Genomic DNA, 19339 nt, shown 5'->3' on the forward strand with positions numbered 1-19339 from the left:
ACAGCACTTGGACTCTGCTGCAATGAAATAGCATCTTAGTGCTTGCTGTCTAACTCGAGGAACCAGATAAAGATGATCAATTGTCAAGCAACATACAGAGGGAAACTCAACAATGAGACTGCCCGTAGCCTCAAGCGAGACTTTGCTATGGGTCTGTTTATGTGCTCTACCTTGTGATTTCATTATTTACAAATCATTGCCTTTTGGAGTGACGCTTGGCTAGTTAAATCCTGGGATCAGAATGCATGATGTAAAAAGGCTTAAGAAGGATAGTTAATCAGCTTTTAAGTTGGAGAAAAGAGTGAGCTGAAAACCATGACTACATATCTAAACCCGCATGGGGGTGTGTTGTTGGCGGGACTGGAAAATTCCGCCAGCGTGCGTGACTGGAAGGTTCTGGCCGCTTATCTGAATAAACTCTGGGATTCCATGTATGCCAAATATCTGCTTCAATGATGTATAATTATTGCTCAAGGAGTGAGACCCTGCAGTTGCTTGACTTCTATCCATCTTGAGTACTCCTCTGTCTTTGCATCAAACCTCCTCATCCTCAGTCTGGATCATTGTACTTGTGGAAGCATTTTTGCTAACTCATTAAGATTGTCACTGTGTTGTGTCTCCATCTTGAAATAGAGACTAGGAACTATTCGCAAGTCCATTTAGCAGCTAATGCTTCTTTCTTGATCACTGCATATTTGTTCAGTCTGTCAGTGAATGGGATGCATAATAAACTGGTTAGCACTTTCCGTTTGTATCTGAAAAGAGGCATGGGGAAAATGTGCAAACTCCACGTTCATTGACAACCATTCGATTGGGCAGGAACGTTCTGAAAAGGCTCCCAATCCTACATTTATTGGGTGATAGTAGCACTTTTTTTTCCCCCTCCAAAAGACCTCTCCCAGCACCATGTATTGTTTATAACCATTGACATAGTGGCTCATAGAATCCCCACAGTACAGAAGGAGGCCATTCAGCTCAATGTGAGCCTGCATCAACGACGATCCCTCTCAGACCCTATCCCCATAACCGCTCTCATTTGCCCTGCTAATCCCCTTAATGCTAAGGGGCAATTTAGCGTGGCCAGTCAACCTAACCCGCACATCTTTGGACTGTGGGAGGAAACTGGAGCACCCAGAGGAAACCCACACAGACACGGGGAGAATGTGCAAACTCCACGTTCAGTGACCATTTGATTGGGCAGGAACGTTCTAACTTGATTTAGCACACCCATGAATCTCTGGATTTTAAACACATTCCAAAGAGCTGGGAACTCCTTGATTGCTCTTATCTTCTGTGGATCAATTCTTGACACTGGGAGTATCTATCTAAGCCCAAGAGTCAGCTCTTGAGTGCAAATCCTTCCTGTAGGCATTGCAGCACAGCTTGTACTCATGTTCTGTCAGAGTGGATCCATGGATCAGGACATCATCCATGTGACGTATGACCCCATCCAGTCCTCTGGGATACTTGACATTGTCATCCTGAAGATTTCTGACACTGTGATGCTGAAGAGTAATTGGAAACATAACATCCCAAACTGTGTGGTACAGGTTGTGAGCAACTTGGACTCTTCTACGAGGGGTAAATACCAAAAACCAATATTTGCAAATTCAGATAGATCTGTTGGGTTTTGGCACTAGGATCATCCCTGAGCACCGGTTTGCTGGTCCTGTTACAAGTGAAATAACCCTTTGTTTCACCAGAGTCAACTGTCCTCTTTACCTTGTTGGCAAGAATGTACAACTGGCTTTGTGAGATGTAGTACACCGTGCTTTCCTAATCATGTGAACAGGAAATTTGTATAGAACTTTGACTCCGAAGGCTTGAGGCAAATCTTTTATTTGTCTTTCCAGTTCTTCTTCTCTGCAAATCAGATGGAAATCAGTAAGGCTTTTCTGCTTAAGAGTGAACAGCTCTGGTATCACAGGGTTTGTGATTTTTAAGGTTGTTTTCAGTTGTCCGATCCTGAGTTCCCAACCTCCTGGCCCATGTAGATTTTTATTTTGCACGATTGCTGAAGTGGACTCGCTCCAAACTCAGGTCATCATCAGAGCTGCAACTGCTGCATCTGTGTAGCTTCTGTTTGGTTCCTGGATCTCCAAGGAAAGACATCTTAATATCATACCTTTAATTTGTGGATCTTGTCACCTTTCAAAGGATTCTCTTTTTATCTTATTCTATACAGGTTTCTTGCTATGGTATATGGCTTAAAAGTGGCCATTCTTGCTGCAAAAATGATCTGAGGAATCCATTTTGGGCGTATTTATCGTGTATGTGATATGTCCAACCACAGTTTGCCTGTGAATTCACGTACCACTTGCTTCTCTGATGTTATAAATTATTTTATCTTTCTGACAATCCACAGAATATTGTTGCCTTATTCTATTCGCAAGTATCTTAAATCTCACTTTATCGACTTTTGACATCGGAAGTGGGAGCTTGAGGAGGCTATTCAGTCCTTTTGAACCTGCTACACCATTCATTATGATCGTGGCTGATCATTCAACTCAATAGCCTGATCCCAACTCTTTCTGCCCCCCCCCTTGATTCCCCTTCGCCTCAAGTGCTATATCTAACTGCTTCTTGAAAATATTCAATGGTTTGTCCTGACTACTTTCTGTGGTAGTGACTTCCATAAGCTGCCCGCTCTCTGGGTGAAGAAATTTATCTATCTCTTTCCTAAACAGTTTACCTTGTATTGTCAGACTCTGACCCCTGGTTCTGGATGCCCTCACCATCGGAAACATTCTTCTTGCATCTGCCATGTTAGAATTTTATAGGTTTCTCTGAGATTCCCCCCTCATTCTTCCAACAAAATGTTATTGGTCTCCAGATAATAACCTCACTAACAATTTGTGGGTCTGACCAAGGATCGTAAGACCTTTTTAAGGCAATTGCTCAACTTCACCCCGTGGAGAAGTGATCTAATGGACAGATTGTAGCTCCTTATAAAATCATGAGGCCAGTATGAAAGCAATTGTAGCAGCTTCTAAATTCCTGTTTTTTAGGAAGTTCTGTAATAAACTGTTCTTTGGATTGTGAATATGTTACAGAACTAACGTGCATGCATGCAATCTTCACAACCCTGTGCAGTATCTGGTAAAGCTCCTTCTGCATTTTTAAGAAAGCTGGTCTCTTGGTAATTGGAATTGCAGTTTAGTTATTAAAAATTGTAAGTAGGAGTGAGTTTGAACATTTTTGATTACGTCAAGTGGTGAGATCTGAGTTTTATTTGTGTTAGGAGAGGTTTTTAATCTTTTAAAAATTGAACTTATTAAATTTCAGAGTCTCAAAGGATCCCAGATTTCAAATGAGTTAATATTTTTGTGCTTTTCATTTTATAAGCGAAATGATTAGGATTTGTGCAAACTGAAATATTGGCTTACCACCAGGCAGAACGAGTAGAAGGTCACCTCCTCCATCTCTACCTTGAAAAGACAGTTTAAAACCTAATCATCTGATAAAACCTCGCACTTGTAACAGTTTCCCTTGAGATTTAGGGGTGGCCTGAAACAGATGTCTAAATTGTAAAAGATGTGCGGTAATTTCCTCTTGTGGGTAAAATGACATGAAAAAACAATTCCTCTGGGTGGGGGAATTATGGACATAATTGAACCTAGTTTTATAATTGGAATTAAGCCATTAAGCTGTTGAAAAGTGTGATCAAGGATAGGAGAAATTTGGATGTGTTTTCATCTCTCCCTTATTTACCCCAGCAGCACTGATATTGCTATGGATGCTGGGACAATTGGAACTTTTGAGATTTTTTAAATTTAAACAAGGGAAATGGAGCAAAGTTGGAAAATGAGTTGTCAAATGTGATCTAATTGATTGGAACAGCTGCAATGGCCTATTCCTGTTCCTTGTATTAGATGTGGAGATGCCGGCGTTGGACTGGGGCGAACACAGTAAGAGTTTTAACACCAGGTTAAAGTCCAACAGGTTTATTTGGTAGCAAATACCATAAGCTTTCGGAGCACTGCTCCTTCATCAGATGGAGTGGAACTGTGCTCTCAAACAGGGCACAGAGACACAGAATCAAGTTACAGAATACTGATTAGAATGTGAATCCCTACAACCAACCAGATCTTAAAGATACAGACAATGTGGGTGGAGGGAGCATTAAGCACAGGTTAAAGAGATGTGTATTGTCTCCAGACAGGATAGCCCGCAAGTCCAGGAGGCAAGCTGTGGGGATTACTGATAATGTGACATAAATCCAACATCCCAACTGAGGCCGTCCTCGTGTGTGCGGAACGTGGCTATCAGTTTCTGCTCAGCGACTCTGCGCTGTCGTGTGTCGTGAAGGCCGCCTTGGAGAGCGCTTACCTGAAGATCAGTGGCTGAATGCCCGTGATTGCTGAAGTGCTCCCCCACAGGAAGAGAACAGTCTTGCCTGGTGATTGTCGAGCAGTGTTCATTCATCCATTGTCGTAGCGTCTGCATGGTTTTCCCAATGTAACATGCCTCAGGACATCCTTTCCTGCAGCAACCTCTGCAAGACGTGCCAGATCATCGACATGGATGCCATCATCTCGTGTGAGAACACATCTACCAGGTACACGGTACCTACTCTTGCAACTCGGCCAACGTTGTCTACCTGATACGCTACAGGAAAGGATGTCCCGGGGCATGGTTCATTGGGGAAACCATGCAGACGCTACGACAACGGATGAATGAACACCGCTCGACAATCACCAGGGAAGACTGTTCTCTTCCTGTGGGGGAGCACTTCAGCAGTCACGGGCATTCAGCCTCTGATAAGCGTTCTCCAAGGCGGCCTTCACGACACACGACAGCGCAGAGTCGCTGAGCAGAAACTGATAGCCAAGTTTCGCACACATGAGGACGGCCTAAACCGGGATGTTGGATTTATGTCACATTATCAGTAACCCCCACAGCTTGCCTCCTGGACTTGCGGGCTATCTTGTCTGGAGACAATACACATCTCTTTAACCTGTATTTAATGCTCCCTCCACCCACATTGTCTATATCTTTAAGGTCTGGCTGGTTGTAGGGATTCGCATTCTAATCAGTATTCTGTAACTTGATTTTGTGTCTCTGTGCCCTGTTTGAGAGCACATTTCCGCTCCATCTGACGAAGGAGCAGCGCTCCGAAAGCTAATGGTATTTGCTACCAAATAAACCTGATGGACTTTTAACCTGGTGTTGTTAAAACTCTTGCCTTGTATTAGACGCAGGTTTGCTCTGTTTCAAAATGTTCTATGTTTTTATGCAGAATCTGTATGTCTCGCATGTCCAGATCCTGTATCAATTTTTACACTGACTTTTAAAGCTCAGATATTTTTAAAGACTTTCTGCAGCATCAGCATGCCTTAATTTGTTGACTAGAAATCCTGATAGATTTGAAGATGTGTACTGTTTGAAGTCCAATGTCTGGCTTATTGAATTGGTTCTGATGTGTTCCAAGCTAGTGTGCTCAAACCCTCTCTTTTTTTTAATGGATACAGCACATACATAATCCAAAATTGTGGCTTATAATTTTGCTACTTTCTTAAAAGTCAGGCAAGTTTATTTATTTATTGTCACAAGCAGACTTGCATTAACACTGCAATGAAGTTACTGTGAAAATTCCCTAGTTGCCACACTCCGGCACCTGTTCAGCTACACTAAATGGCCAATGCACCTAACCATGTCTTTTGGACTGTGGGAGGAAACCGGAGCACCGGGAGGAAACCCACACAGATACTGGGAGAACATGCAAACTCCACACAGACAGTGACCCAAGCTGGGAATCGAATCCGGATCCCTGGTGCTGAGAGGCAGCAGTGCTAACCACTGTGTCACTGATGTACTTGGCATGTTGCCAATGGTTTGTAGTTCTTTACAAACAGCAAATGGGAAATATAAATAAGATGTAGATGGCACCTTTTTCTGTTTTTCACATGATCATGAAATGGGGGTGGGGTGGGATAAGTGGTGTAGTGGATAATGCAGTTAGATAAAACAGCAGCTGAACAGAAGTAACATTAACACATAATGTGCAGCGAAGCGTCTCAAAAAATAAAAATGGGTTTATGCAAAATAGTGCAACCTGAGTATTAATAACAAACTATAGAACTGGAATTTCCTCTTAAAGGTCACAAGCCTAATTTGAGTTTGCTAAATGCCTACAGCTAGAAGTTATTCCTTTACCTGCCACTTCTGAGGCACTACTGTCATTGTGAGGATATACATGTCTAAGATTGTTGTGTGTGTGTGTGTGGCAAATGTATGCTGTAAAGACTTCAAGCTGCTGCATACACCCAATAGCTAACTCCTCTCCCCCAAATGAGAAATAACATGTTTTAGGCTCTGTGACATCATGCATACTCCGATTTTGGAACTTTTAGTATGTCGGATTTTGCCTTGTTTTCTTTGATTTGGGTCAGAATTCTCTGGCTATTCACGTTGGCAGGTTCTTCTGATCCCACCAAAGGTGCACCCCTGCCGTGGGTATCCTGATGACGTGGGGTGGAGTAAATGGACAATCTCATTGACAGTGGCAGGATCAGAATTTCCTGACACTGGCAAAAGGCACGCCACCACCCGTCATGCGAAATATGCTGCGGGGAGCCTGGAAAATTTCCCCCTCTGCCCTCCCCAGTCTTCCTCTTTATTCCTTCAACAATCTATCTCCCCACCTTTTTCCACAACACACCGCCTCCTTTCTCTCTTCCCCACCCTGTCTCCAATCCTTTTCTGTCTTCTGGTCCAAGATTGACAGGTAGTGCTAAATATCTAGGGGACACACAGTATTATAAAAGTAAATCTGTTTTAGCCACTTCCTCACCAAGCAGCGTTTTGTTTTTTGAGCCAACATATTCAGTCTCCCCTGCTGTAATTTCACGATTTCCCCCCCCCCCCTCTCTCTCTCTTTCCCCCCCCCCCCCCCCCCCCTTCCCCTGCTCCCTCCCACTCTCTCTCCTCCGCTCCCTCCCAATCATATCATATCCTACTTTCAGTGGCATTGCTTAAATGAGAAGACATAACTGGGTGATCCACAGCCAGTGTTGTTTCATTTGGAGGTGCCCACTAAGATACCACCAGGTATTTCCAAAGACGATGAATGGAATTTTCCCATTCCACCTGCCACAGGAATCGTAGTGGGCAGGACATGGACCATGAAAAGGTCTGTTGACCTCGGGTGGGTTTATCAGGCCTTGGGGTGAGCGTGGCCAGAAAATCCCACCCTTTGTCTACCTAGCTGTTTTCAACACACAGGTATTGTTCTGTACTACCTGCTCCAAAGACACTTTCATCTGCAATGCAACATAGAGCTGGCCCACGTAATACAAAGAACAGTACAGCACAGGAAACAGGCCCTTCGGCCCTCCAAGCCTGTGCCGCTCCTTGGTCCAACGAGACCAATCGTTTGTATCCCTCCATTCCCAGGCTGCTCATGTGACTATCCAGGTAAGTCTTAAACGATGTCAGCGTGCCTGCCTCCACCACCCTACTTGGCAGCGCATTCCAGGCCCCCACCACCCTCTGTGTAAAAAAACATCCCTCTGATATCTGAGTTATACTTCGCCCCTCTCACCTTGAGCCCGTGACCTCTCGTGATCGTCACCTCCGACCTGGGAAAAAGCTTCCCACTGTTCACCCTATCTATACCCTTCATAATCTTGTACACCTCTATTAGATCTCCCCTCATTCTCCGTCTTTCCAAGGAGAACAACCCCAGTCTACCCAATCTCTCCTCATAGCTAAGACCCTCCATACCAGGCAACATCCTGGTAAACCTTCTCTGCACTCTCTCTAACACCTCCACGTCCTTCTGGTAGTGCGGCGACCAGAACTGGACGCAGTACTCCAAATGTGGCCTAACCAGTGTTCTATACAGCTGTGTCATCAGACTCCAGCTTTTATACTCTATACCCCGTCCTATAAAGGCAAGCATACCATATGCCTTCTTCACCACCTTCTCCACCTGTGTTGCCACCTTCAAGGATTTGTGGACTTGCACACCTAGGTCCCTCTGTGTTTCTATACTCCTGATGACTCTGCCATTTATTGTATAACTCCTCCCTACATTATTTCTTCCAAAATGCATCACTTCGCATTTATCCGGATTAAACTCCATCTGCCACCTCTCCACCCAATTTTCCAGCCTATCTATATCCTGCTGTATTGCCCGACAATGCTCTTCGCTATCCGCAAGTCCAGCCATCTTCGTGTCATCCGCAAACTTGCTGATTACACCAGTTACACCTTCTTCCAAATCATTTATATATATCACAAATAGCAGAGGTCCCAGTACAGAGCCCTGCGGAACACCACTGGTCACAGACCTCCAGTCGGAAAAAGACCCTTCGACCACTACCCTCTGTCTCCTATGGCCAAGCCAGTTCTCCACCCATCTAGCCACTTCTCCTTGTATCCCATGAGCCTTAACCTTCTTAACCAACCTGCCATGTGGGACTTTGTCAAATGCCTTACTGAAATCCATATAGACGACATCCACGGCCCTTCCTTCATCAACCGTTTTTGTCACTTCCACAAAAAACTCCACCAAATTTGTAAGGCACGACCTCCCTCTTACAAAACCATGCTGTCTGTCACTAATGAGATTGTTCCATTCTAAATGCACATACATCCTGTCTCTAAGAATCCTCTCCAACAACTTCCCTACCACGGACGTCAAGCTCACCGGCCTATAATTTCCTGGGTTATCCCTGCTACCCTTCTTAAACAACGGGACCACATTCGCTATCCTCCAATCCTCAGGGACCTCACCCGTAATGTTAGTGGTTAACTCTTATTTGTCAAACATAGTGTGTTGCTGACCTTTTTGTGCATGGGTATCATAGATACCAACTCCCCACGAAGTATCAGTTGTGTAGCTACCAAATCAGGTCAAATGCTAGTTTGCTCCATTGCTTGCAGAACTGCATCTATAACCAATTCTCCTTTTCCATTTCTGCCGGGGGCCCCTCTCCCACCAAAAAAAACAAAAAGCTGAACTAGGCTGTGGACAGTAGAACAGAAATAGGTGAGAATTAGACAAAAGTTAAAATTTGTCTACTTTCAATTTACTTGTTAGTATTTTTGGGAGAATGTAGTTTAGTCCCTGATGAGCAGGAGTAAGGAGTTGTGCTTGTGTGAATTGATGAGATTAGGGACTAAAATTCAAGATGCCATTTAATGGAGATGGTAAAATTACTCTCAAACATCCTGTCTGACAAGGGATGGAGGGGGGGGGGGGGGGAGGGAGAGAGCTCGAGGCCTGTCCAGAATATGCCCCCAGCCCCTGTTGCTGGGTGTCTGCCTCCAAGCAGTTGAACTGCCTCTCCTATCCTCATTGAAGATAAATGTGAAAGCTCCACTCCCTTGAGCCTAATTTCCTGTCCACCTCAGTGGGGCTCTAGCCCTGAATCCACTTTTTTTTTAAAAACCAAAACAGCCCACTCTAGTACTTTTGGATACTGGCCTCTGTTCCCAATCTTGGCAGTGCCTGAAAATTTAGCCTAAAAGAACTGACAAATTTTGTCATCATGTTAGCTGAGGAAAATTAATCCGATACATTGGGGGAATAACTAACCGAATTGTGACTTTGCATCATGATTGGAGAGTTTTATTATGAATCCTGCATTGCTTACTGTTGTTCACAGGATGGGTTTGTCCAATTTCCATCCTGCTGTAGAGAAGATTTTTCTCCCTCCTTTTACGTTCAAATGAAGGGAGTCTGTCTCCCTTCATTTGAGGGAGTGTGCGGTCCTTTATATGCTGGCTGCTTTTCCGAGGTAGTGGAAAATGTAGACAGTGTCAATGGATGGGAGGCTGGCTTGCGTAATGGATTGGGCTTCGTTCACAACCCTTTGTAGTTTCTTGCGGTCTTGGTCAGAGCGGGAGCCATACCAAACTGTAATACAACCAGAAAGGATGCTTTCTATGGTGCATCTGTAAAGATTGGTGAGAGTCATAGCAGACATGCCGAATTTTCTTAGCCTCCTGAGAAATTAGAGGCGTTGGTGGGCTTTCTTTATTATCGCGTTGACGTGGAGGGCCCACGACAGGTTGTTGGTGATCTGGACACCGAGGTGAAACACTTTTACATACATTTGTAATTAAACTGGAATTGAATGACAATTCTCTCTCTCTTTGTTTCAGGGCTTGTTGAACGTTATTGAAAACATTGAGGTACATGGTGCAACCGAGGTGAGGAAAAGAAAAACACCATGAACTTCTGGCCTAAGCAAAGGAAGTGAAGAATTTACTTTCACAATTTTTTGAATATCGGAGGACATGAAGTTCACCTTAATTCAAGATTAGCATAACTTTCCCAAAAAGTTAGAAGCCATCCAGTCACCTGAGCAGTATTCAACTATTTGAGCTGGAAATTAGTGGTAAAGAAATGTGAAATCAAAATCCTACTTTTCAAAGAATGTGCAACTGAATCATTTTTCAAAATTTAGTAACTAGTCTGATTTAGCTGACAAGATGATTGATTTAAGTCACCTGACAGAAGAGGAGCAGATGACCATCATGAGGGTGCTGCAGAGGGATGAAGACTTGCGCAGAATTGAAGAAAAGAGAGTTCGGTAAGATTTATTTAAGAACTTTTTTTTTATACTTGCAGAATACTGTTAAATTAACATTTCTTGCTTTTTCAGGAGTAGGTTCTTTCAAGCATTATAGATACCGAAAGTGAATTGGTAGTGGTGATGCTCAGTGGTTCCAGAAGGAGGCAGGAATTCCCCCATTAACATAAGCCACTTCCTGTAAATAAAAGGTTTGACTATGGGTCCCTGCATGGGCCCCAGTTATGCCCAACCTTTTTTGTGGGGTATGTGCAGCATTCCTTGTTCGTCTTGCTCAGGCCCACTCCCACTATTCTTTCTCTGTTACATCAATGACTGTATCAGCGCTGCTTTATGTTCTTACCTGGATAGAAACATAGAAAAGCTACAGCACAAAACAGGCCCTTCGGCCCCACAAGTTGTGCCGAACGTATCCCTACCTTTTAGGCCTACCTATAACCCTCCATCCTATTAAATCCCATGGACTCATCCAGGAGTCTCTTAAAAGACCCTATTGGGTTTTCCTCCACCACCACTGACGGCAGCCGATTCCACTCGCCCACCACCCTCTGTGTGAAAAACTTCCCCCCAACATTTCCCCTGTACCTACCCCCCAGCACCTTAAACCTGTGTCCTCTTGTAGCAGCCATTTCCACCCTGGGAAAAAGCCCCTGAGAGTCCACCCGATCTATGCCTCTCAACATCTTATATACCTCTATTAGGTCTCCTCTCATCCTACGTCTCTCCAAGGAGAAAAGGACCGAGCTTCCTCAGCCTATCCTCATAAGGCATGCCACTCAATCCAGGCAGCATCCTTGTAAATCTCCTCTGCACCCTTTCAATCTTTTCCACATCCTTCCTGTAATGAGGCGACCAGAACTGAGCACAGTACTCCAAGTGGGGTCTGACGAGGGTCTTATATAGCTGCATCATTATCCCCGGACTCCTAAACTCAATCCCTCGATTGATAAAGGCCAGCACACCATATGCCTTCTTAACTACCTCCTCCACCTGCGGGGCCGATTTTAGAGTCCTATGGACCCAGACCCCAAGGTTCTTCTGATCCTCTAGTCTGGATCTAGAGAAAAAATTTTTTTTTTCTTTTGCTTCCAATTTCCACCTCTCTCCTTCACATCTATCTCTGACCCCTTTGACCTCTGTCTTAATTTCTGGCAATAGACTAACCACCAATACTTCCACAGCTACCTTAACTACGAAAACTTCTCAAACCCAGTTCCTTGAAAGGACTCCATCCCATTGTCCCTACCTCCACTGTATCTAGTCTGATGATGCCACCTTTGAAAACAACTCTTTTTATATGTCTGCCTTTTTTCTCAACCAAGGTACTCCCCACCCCCCCCACTCCTGAACCTCTCACCTTCCCCTCTTTCCCAAAATCATGATAGGGTCTGTCATGTCCACCAGCCTTTACATTCAAAGGATCACCCTCTGTCATTTCCACCAACTCCAGCAGGATGTCATTACTAAACCCATTTCCCTTCAATGCTTCCCCCTAGCCCCACCATCAGAATTCTGCAGGGACCACTACTTTCATGGCACCCTGGTCAACTCTTCTATAGCTCCTAAGCCATAGCACCTTCACTTGCACCTCCCTCAATTTGGTCCACTGTATTCGCTGCTCCCATGCAGTTCCCTCTATACTGGAGAGACAATGCAGACTGGGTAACTGCTTTACAAAACACCTTTGTAACTGCTTACAGAACACCTTTGCTCCATACGCAAGCATGACCTCAACCTTCCTGTTGCTTGCCATTTCAGCTCAGCATCTTGTTCTCATGCCCACATGTTCTGAAACAATATCTCATCTTAGGCACTTTCTGGACTCAACATTGAGTTCGACAACTTTAGACTGTGAACTTCCCCTCCATCTTGACCCCCTTTTTGTGTTTTGGTTTCCTTGGTTTGCCCCAATATTAAGCCCACCCCTTCCCTCATGGGGTCATCCATCCCTTGTTTTGCTTTCACTGAGCACCGACATTTTGTTCTCTTATTAACACATTCTGCTGACTTGCCTTTCTGCCACTATTAGCACTTTTCAGTCCTTACTGCCACCATTAACACCCCTTTGTCTTGTGTTTGACATCTTTGTCAATCTCTCCTTTTACTTTTACTTAACCCTGACTTTCTACAGAACTGAAGAGGGATAAAGAGGTAATGAATTAGATTCATAGAGAGAGACAGCATGGAAACCAGGCCTTTCGGCTCAACTTGCCCATGCCGACCAGGTTTCCTAATCTGAATTAGGCCCATTTGCCTGCATTTGGCTCATATCCCTCTAAATCTTTCTCATCCATTTTCCTGTCCAAATGTCCAGTATCATACTGTTGAATTGAGTGTTAAACTGCAATGTCACTTTCATCTTGGAAAGAGGGCAGAGGAGGTGGGGCAGAATAGAAGAGTCATGTTGGACTTGAAGCGTTACCTCTGTTGCTCCCTCCATAGATGCTGCCAGACCTGCTGAATTTATCCAGCATTTTCTGTTTTTATTTAATTCGTCTGCAAGATATGACTGTCACTGGCTAGGCCAGCATTTATTGCCATTCCTAGTTGCCCTTGAGAAGGTGATGATGATCTGCCTCCTTGAACTGCTGCAGTCCCCAAGGTGTGGGTGTGTACACGATGTTGTTAGGGAGGGAATTTCAGGATCTTGACCCAGGGACAGTGATATATTTCCAACTCGGGATGGTGAGTGTTTTGGAGGAGAACTTTCAAGTGGCGATGTTCCCATGCTTCTGCTGCCCTTGACAGCAATCGGGGATTTGGAAGGTGCTCCCTAAGGAACCTTGAGTTCCTGCAGTGCATCCTGTAGATGGTACATAACTGCTGCCACTGTTCACTGGTGGTGGAGGGATTGAATGTTTATGGAAGGGGTAGCAATCAAGCGGAGTGCTTTGTCCTGGATGGTGTTGAGCTTCTTCAGTGTTGGAGCTGCACTTATTCAGGCAAGCGGAGTGTATTCCATCAGACTTCTGACTTGTGCCTTGTAGATTATGCATAGGCCTTTAGGGAGTTGGGAGGTGAGTTACTTGTCACAAGATTCCAAGCCTCTAACCTGCTCTTATAGCCATGGTATTTATCTGATTAGTCCAGTTCAGTTTCTGTGCCTAAAAGTACTTTGCTTCTGATAATTCAGGCCCATCACTTTTTGTTGTTGATCACATTAGGACATACTCTGGATATAAGGTGCCGTTTGGATTTAAGTTTGTTTATTTTGCTCCGAAAGGGAAAAACCAGGCGTTGTACCATAATCCCTAAACTTGCCTGATGCAAAAACTTGATTTTCATTCTATTTGTTTATAAATGATCAGACGGCAGTGAACAAGATGGCAATTGTTGCATAGTTTTTGAAATCTGTCTTTGATTTGGTATGTTGTTGACTTTCGTAAAATCCATGAACTCAATTATTATGTGACCTCATGATCAGTTAAATTGAATTGGGGGGAATGGGCCCTATCACTACATCGCAACTCATGACCCAATTGTATATTATCTATTAATGTCAACTAAATTTCTGCATTCTCCATGTTACACAGTATGTTTCCTGAGATTTAGTTTTACAGTTCTCTGCCCACGTCCAATTTTATTCTTTCTTGAAAACACTGACTCCTACTGGGCACCCTAGACTACTTTAGTATGCAAGGGTCATGAGCATTAGCAGGATAGTGACTTGTGCAACACTAAACCTGAACTTTATTTGTTGTCTTTTGCCACCTTAAGATCAGTGGTAGTTCACTGCTGCATCATACGACCTTGGGTTGAAGTCCTGCTGGGGATTTGATCTCCCACAATTTCATGTTTTTAAGACTTTTTACTGTGGTAAACAAAATGAATAACATCAACAGTAGGCAACTAATAAACTAAGTTACAGAAAAATATGTCTCCCTTCCCCCACGCCCTTAACTATCTAACATGACTGAGAATCCTACAGCATGTGTATATGTTACACCACACTCTCTGCAGAATTGCAGGGCAAATTCTTGAGCCCGTGTTTGCGATGTTGCGGCAGGGGCTCAAAATCCGGAAGCCACGGTTCTCACCATCGAGAACGCGACTTTGATTCTTCCTCACTCTTTGCCGGTAATGTCACCAGGTTCATGGCCGTAATGGCTATTGCATGGGAGGTGTGTGTGTGGAGTGAATGCTTGCTCTGATCAGTGGAGGGAGGAGGTTTTTGGAGTTCTGATCGGGGTGCCTTTTAAAGCTGGTGCCCCGATCTCTGAGCAGTCAGGTTTTGCTGGCATGTTTAAGCCCCACCCCCTCTGACAGCGTGAATCACGCCCCCTTGACTTTTTTGGCAGTGTGTGGTAGAATCTGAAGAGAAAACCAACTGGTTCCTCGGGAGAAAAGCATGCTGCTTTACTCGCCAGAAACAACATTTTTTTGGCAAGACTTCACGCGTAGACTTTATAGAAACCAGTCCAAAGTTATTCACCAGCTTTTAATAGGCTTTCTTATTTCTATTTCACTTGAGTCATAATAGTTGGTGTCTGTCGAAAGTAGTTCCTTCAGTTTGGGAATTCACAGAAGACTGACTTCTAGGAGTCACTACTGACTTCCTGGCCATGCCAGGGCAAATCTTCCAGTGTTCTGAAATCTCCAAAGGTCCTGTCTCTTGAACCAGTGAATGCACTCCCACCTGCATTCTGCTTTTTTTATTCATTCATGCTTGGGGCATCTTGGTTTCATTTGAACTTAAGCCTAGCCCTCGGTTCCTGTAGCAGCCAGGTCATATTGGCTTGTCACTGGGCAGAACAAAAAGGTCATTTTGCTCCATTTTATCTTCAAATTAAAAAGGACAGTTTAAACATCATTTTAAAAATCTCTCATTTGCAATTAGAACTGCAGCACACAATTGTATTGTGGTTCAAACACGTGACTTGGAACTCATTTTAGATTACCTCATTATTGAGTGTGTCATAGTCTAGTTGGATCAGTCAATTTGAAATCTCACTATGAACAGACATGTCGTAGAATTTTACAGCACAGAAACAGGCCCCAGCAGGTATAGGAAGGTGTTTATGCTGCTTATGGATCTCTTCTTGCTTTATTTCATATTGCCCTGTAAACATATCCACTCTTCCTTTCTCCAACTAAGTACTTGCCATTGCCTTTTTGAATGCAATTACATTATTTCCCTCTTGTGGTAGCAAGTTCTACATTTTCACCAGTCTTCAAGAGATTTCTCCATGATTACTCAATGGATTTCTCATATGTCTATGGCTTCTAATTTGGATTTTGTCATAGCTTGAAAGATCTTGCATACCACCTTTTGGATTGGTTTCTGCCTAAGGACTAAGATGTAATGTTAGAATGGGAAAACAACGTGTAATAAAGAAATAGGATAGATCAAGTAAAAAAAATTAGGATTGATCAAGTAAAATACAGTAAGAATGGTATTGGGTGGAGTCTGAGTAAGAAGGAATGCACAAGAACTAAGTTGGGCATACTGTGTACATGAATTTAAGGTGTGGTAAATCAGGTTGGTGAGCTTCACGCGTCCACGTGGAATATGATGTTGTGGCAATAATGGAGACCTGGCACAAAGCAAGGACAGGATCATATACTCAATATTCCTGGATGCAAAATGTTCAGCAAAGTTAGGGAAGGAATGAAAGCAGGAGTGCAGACAATATTGGTTTCAAGTATAATACATTCTTGGAGAGAAAACACATCTGAAAGGGGTCAAGGACAGAATCTATTAGGTTAGAGTTAACAGAGATGCCATTACGCTAATGGTGTGTATTTAAGGCCGTCAATTAGTGGGTTAAGAACATAAGAACATAAGAAATAGGAGCAGGAGTAGGCCATCTGGCCCTTCGAGCCTGCCCCGCCATTCAACAAGATCATGGCTGATCTGAAGCGAATCAGTTCCACTTACCCGCCTGCTCCCCATATCCCCTAATTCCCTTATCGATCAGAAAACTATCTACCTGTGATTTAAACATATTCAACGAGGAAGCCTCCACCACTTCAATGGGCAGAGAATTCCAGAGATTCACTACCCTCTGAGAGAAGAAGTTCCCCCTCAACTCTGTTCTGAACCGGCCCCCCCTTACTTTGAGGCTGTGCCCTCTAGTTCTGGTTTCCCTTCTAAGTGGAAAGAATCTCTCCACCTCTACCCTATCCAGCCCCTTCATTATCTTATATGTCTCTATAAGATCACCCCTCATCCTTCTAAACTCCACAAGTACAGACCCAATCTGTTTAATCTCTCCTCATAAGCTACACCCCTCATCTCCGGTATCAACCTGGTGAACCTTCTCTGCACTCCCTCCAAGGCCAATATATCCTTTCGCAAATAAGGGGACCAAAACTGCACACAGTACTCCAGTTGCGGCCTCACCAGTGCCTTGTACAGTTGCAGCAAGACCTCCCTGCTTTTATATTCTATCCCCCTCGTGATAAAGGCCAACATTCCATTCGCCTTCTTGATCACCTGCAGACTGAGTTTTTGCGATTCGTGCACAAGGACCCCCAGGTCCCTCTGCACAGTCGCACGATGTAATTTTTCTCCATTTAAATAATATTCCAATTTACTATTATTTCTTCCAAAGTGGATAACCTCACATTTGCTAACGTTATATTCTATCTGCCAGATCCTCGCCCACTCGCTCAGCCTATCCAAATCTCTCTGCGAAGCGAAGAGTGTAGGGAAGAGACCAGACTGACAACTAGCACAAGCGGAAATCCCTTGTTAAATAAGAGGAACATATTTGCAAGGAAATTAGGGGTATAAAATCTATAGAAAAGTAGATAGCAAGGGGTTTAACTCTGCCAGTCTAAATTAGGGTGGTTGTATTGAACAGGACAGAGAGGGGCAAGAGGTTTTGAGTGTTAGGAGAATTTTCTCCATCAGTATGTTTCCAGTCCAGTGTTGAAGTAATTGCTGGATCTGGTTCTGGGGAATGAGGTGGGACTAGTGAATTCGGTATCTTTCCAGCATCACCAAGGTTTAGGTTAACTTTTGGAAAAGGGCAAGGAGCAATCTAGAGTAAACATAATTAATTCAAGGAGGGCACACTTCAGGTGGGGTGAGAGCTGATCTTACCTTGGCAGGCAAAACTGTAATTGAACAATGAGTTGCCTTTAATGAAGGGATGAGTTGCCTGTAGGGAGTACAGTAAAGTTTCATTCCCAATACGGGGGACATGGGAAAAGCTAATGTCAGAGCTACTCGGGTGATGCAAAAAAATAAATGGGGCTTTTGAAATGTTGGATTAAGTGTGAATTATGCTGAATACAAAGAGAAGGGGGGGGAACAAAGCGAAGAGTGTACGGGAAGAGACCAGACTGACAACTAGCACAAGGGGAAATCCCAAAGTCTTTGATAGGCATGTAAATAGTAAAAAGGTGGCAAAAAGAAATGGGGCTAATTTGGGAAACCATTGGCAGAGTTGTGTGTGGAAACGATATTAAATGAAAAGTCGTAGTGAAAGAGGAGGTAGTTGTGACGGTGGATGAGCAGAAAATAGAGGAAGAGGTGGAATTAGAAAGGCTGCCTGTAATTTTAAGTCATCCATAGCTGATCAGAAACATCCTGAGGATGCTGAGGGAAGGGGAATTTGCAGCGGCACTGGCCATGATTATCCAGTCCTGTTTAGATACAGGAGTGAAGAAAAGGACTGGAGATTACAAATGTTGCACACTTGTTGAAAAACAAGTATGATAAAATCAGCAAATACAGACCACTGAGTTTAACCTTGGTAGTGAGAAAGACTTTTGATTCGATTCGGGTTCAATTCCCGGCTTGGGTCACTGTCTGTGCGGAGTTTACATATTCTCCCCGTGTCTGCATGGTTTCCTCCAGCTGCTCTGGTTTCCTCCCACAGTCCAAAAGCCGTACTGGCTAGGTGCATTGACCATATTAAATTCTCCCTCTGTGTACCCGAACAGGTGCCGCACTGTGGTGACAAGGGAATTTTCACAGCTCAATTTTGATTTTGTTCAATTTGATTTATTATTGTCACATGTATTAGTATACAGTGAAAAGTATTGTTTCTTGCACGCGATACAGACAAAGCATACCGTTAATAGAGAAGGAAAGGAGAGAGTGCAGAATGTAGTGTTACAGTCATAGCTAGGGTGTAGAGAAAGATTAACTTGATGCAAGATAAGTCCATTCAAAAGTCTGACTGCAGCAGGGAAGAAGCTGTTCTTGAGTCGATTGGTACATGACCTCAGACTTATGTATCTTTTTCCCGAAGGAAGAAGGTGGAAGAGAGAAGTCCGGGATGTGTGGGGTCCTTAATTATGCTGGCTGCTTTGCCGAGGCAGCGGGAAGTGTAGACAGTCAATGGATGGGAGGCTGGTTTGCGTGATGGATTGGGCTACATTCGTGACCTTTTGTAGTTCCTTGCGGTCTTGGGCAGAGCAGGAGCCATACCAAGCTGTGATTGCGGGGTTAATGTAAGCCTATACAAAAACAGAAAAATGCTGGAAAATCTCAGCAGGTCTGACAACATCTGTAGAGAGAGTAGAGCCAATGTTTCGAGTCTAGATGACCCTTCATCAGAGCTGGATCAGCTCTGACGAAGGGCCATCCAAACTCGAAACTGGTTCTATTCTCTCTCCACAGATGCTGTCAGACTTGCTGAGATGTTCAAGCATTTTTCTGTTTTTGTAGCAAATTCCAGCATCAGCAGTATTTTGCGTTTATCTTAATGTAAGCCTACTTGTGACACTAATAAACTTTAATTAAGGAAAGCCAGCACAGATTGTTTTAATGACAAATAATAGTTCATCTGATTTAAGAGCGTTGATCATGGTAATATGACGTACATTGATTTTCAAAAGGC

At 43.8% G+C, this 19339-nt stretch overlaps 1 protein-coding gene across 19 annotated transcripts in view; it reads left to right on the plus strand.

Moving 5' to 3' along the window:
* Window positions 1–19339, plus strand: part of sytl2a (synaptotagmin-like 2a) — a 149331-nt gene that overhangs the window by 34930 nt on the left and 95062 nt on the right. For 10 of the 19 annotated variants that reach the window (XM_078221837.1, XM_078221833.1, XM_078221840.1 and 7 more), the window contains exon 2: window positions 10114–10544. In XM_078221837.1, coding sequence (XP_078077963.1) covers window positions 10444–10544 — 101 coding nt within the window. In that variant the 5' untranslated portion in view covers window positions 10114–10443. Of the gene's footprint in view, window positions 1–10113; window positions 10545–19339 lie in introns of those variants that run through there. The other 9 variants (XM_078221821.1, XM_078221822.1, XM_078221826.1 and 6 more) reach the window with 1 other exon arrangement.

This window comes from Mustelus asterias, chromosome 10 (assembly GCF_964213995.1).
Source record: "Mustelus asterias chromosome 10, sMusAst1.hap1.1, whole genome shotgun sequence".
NCBI lineage: Eukaryota > Metazoa > Chordata > Chondrichthyes > Carcharhiniformes > Triakidae > Mustelus > Mustelus asterias.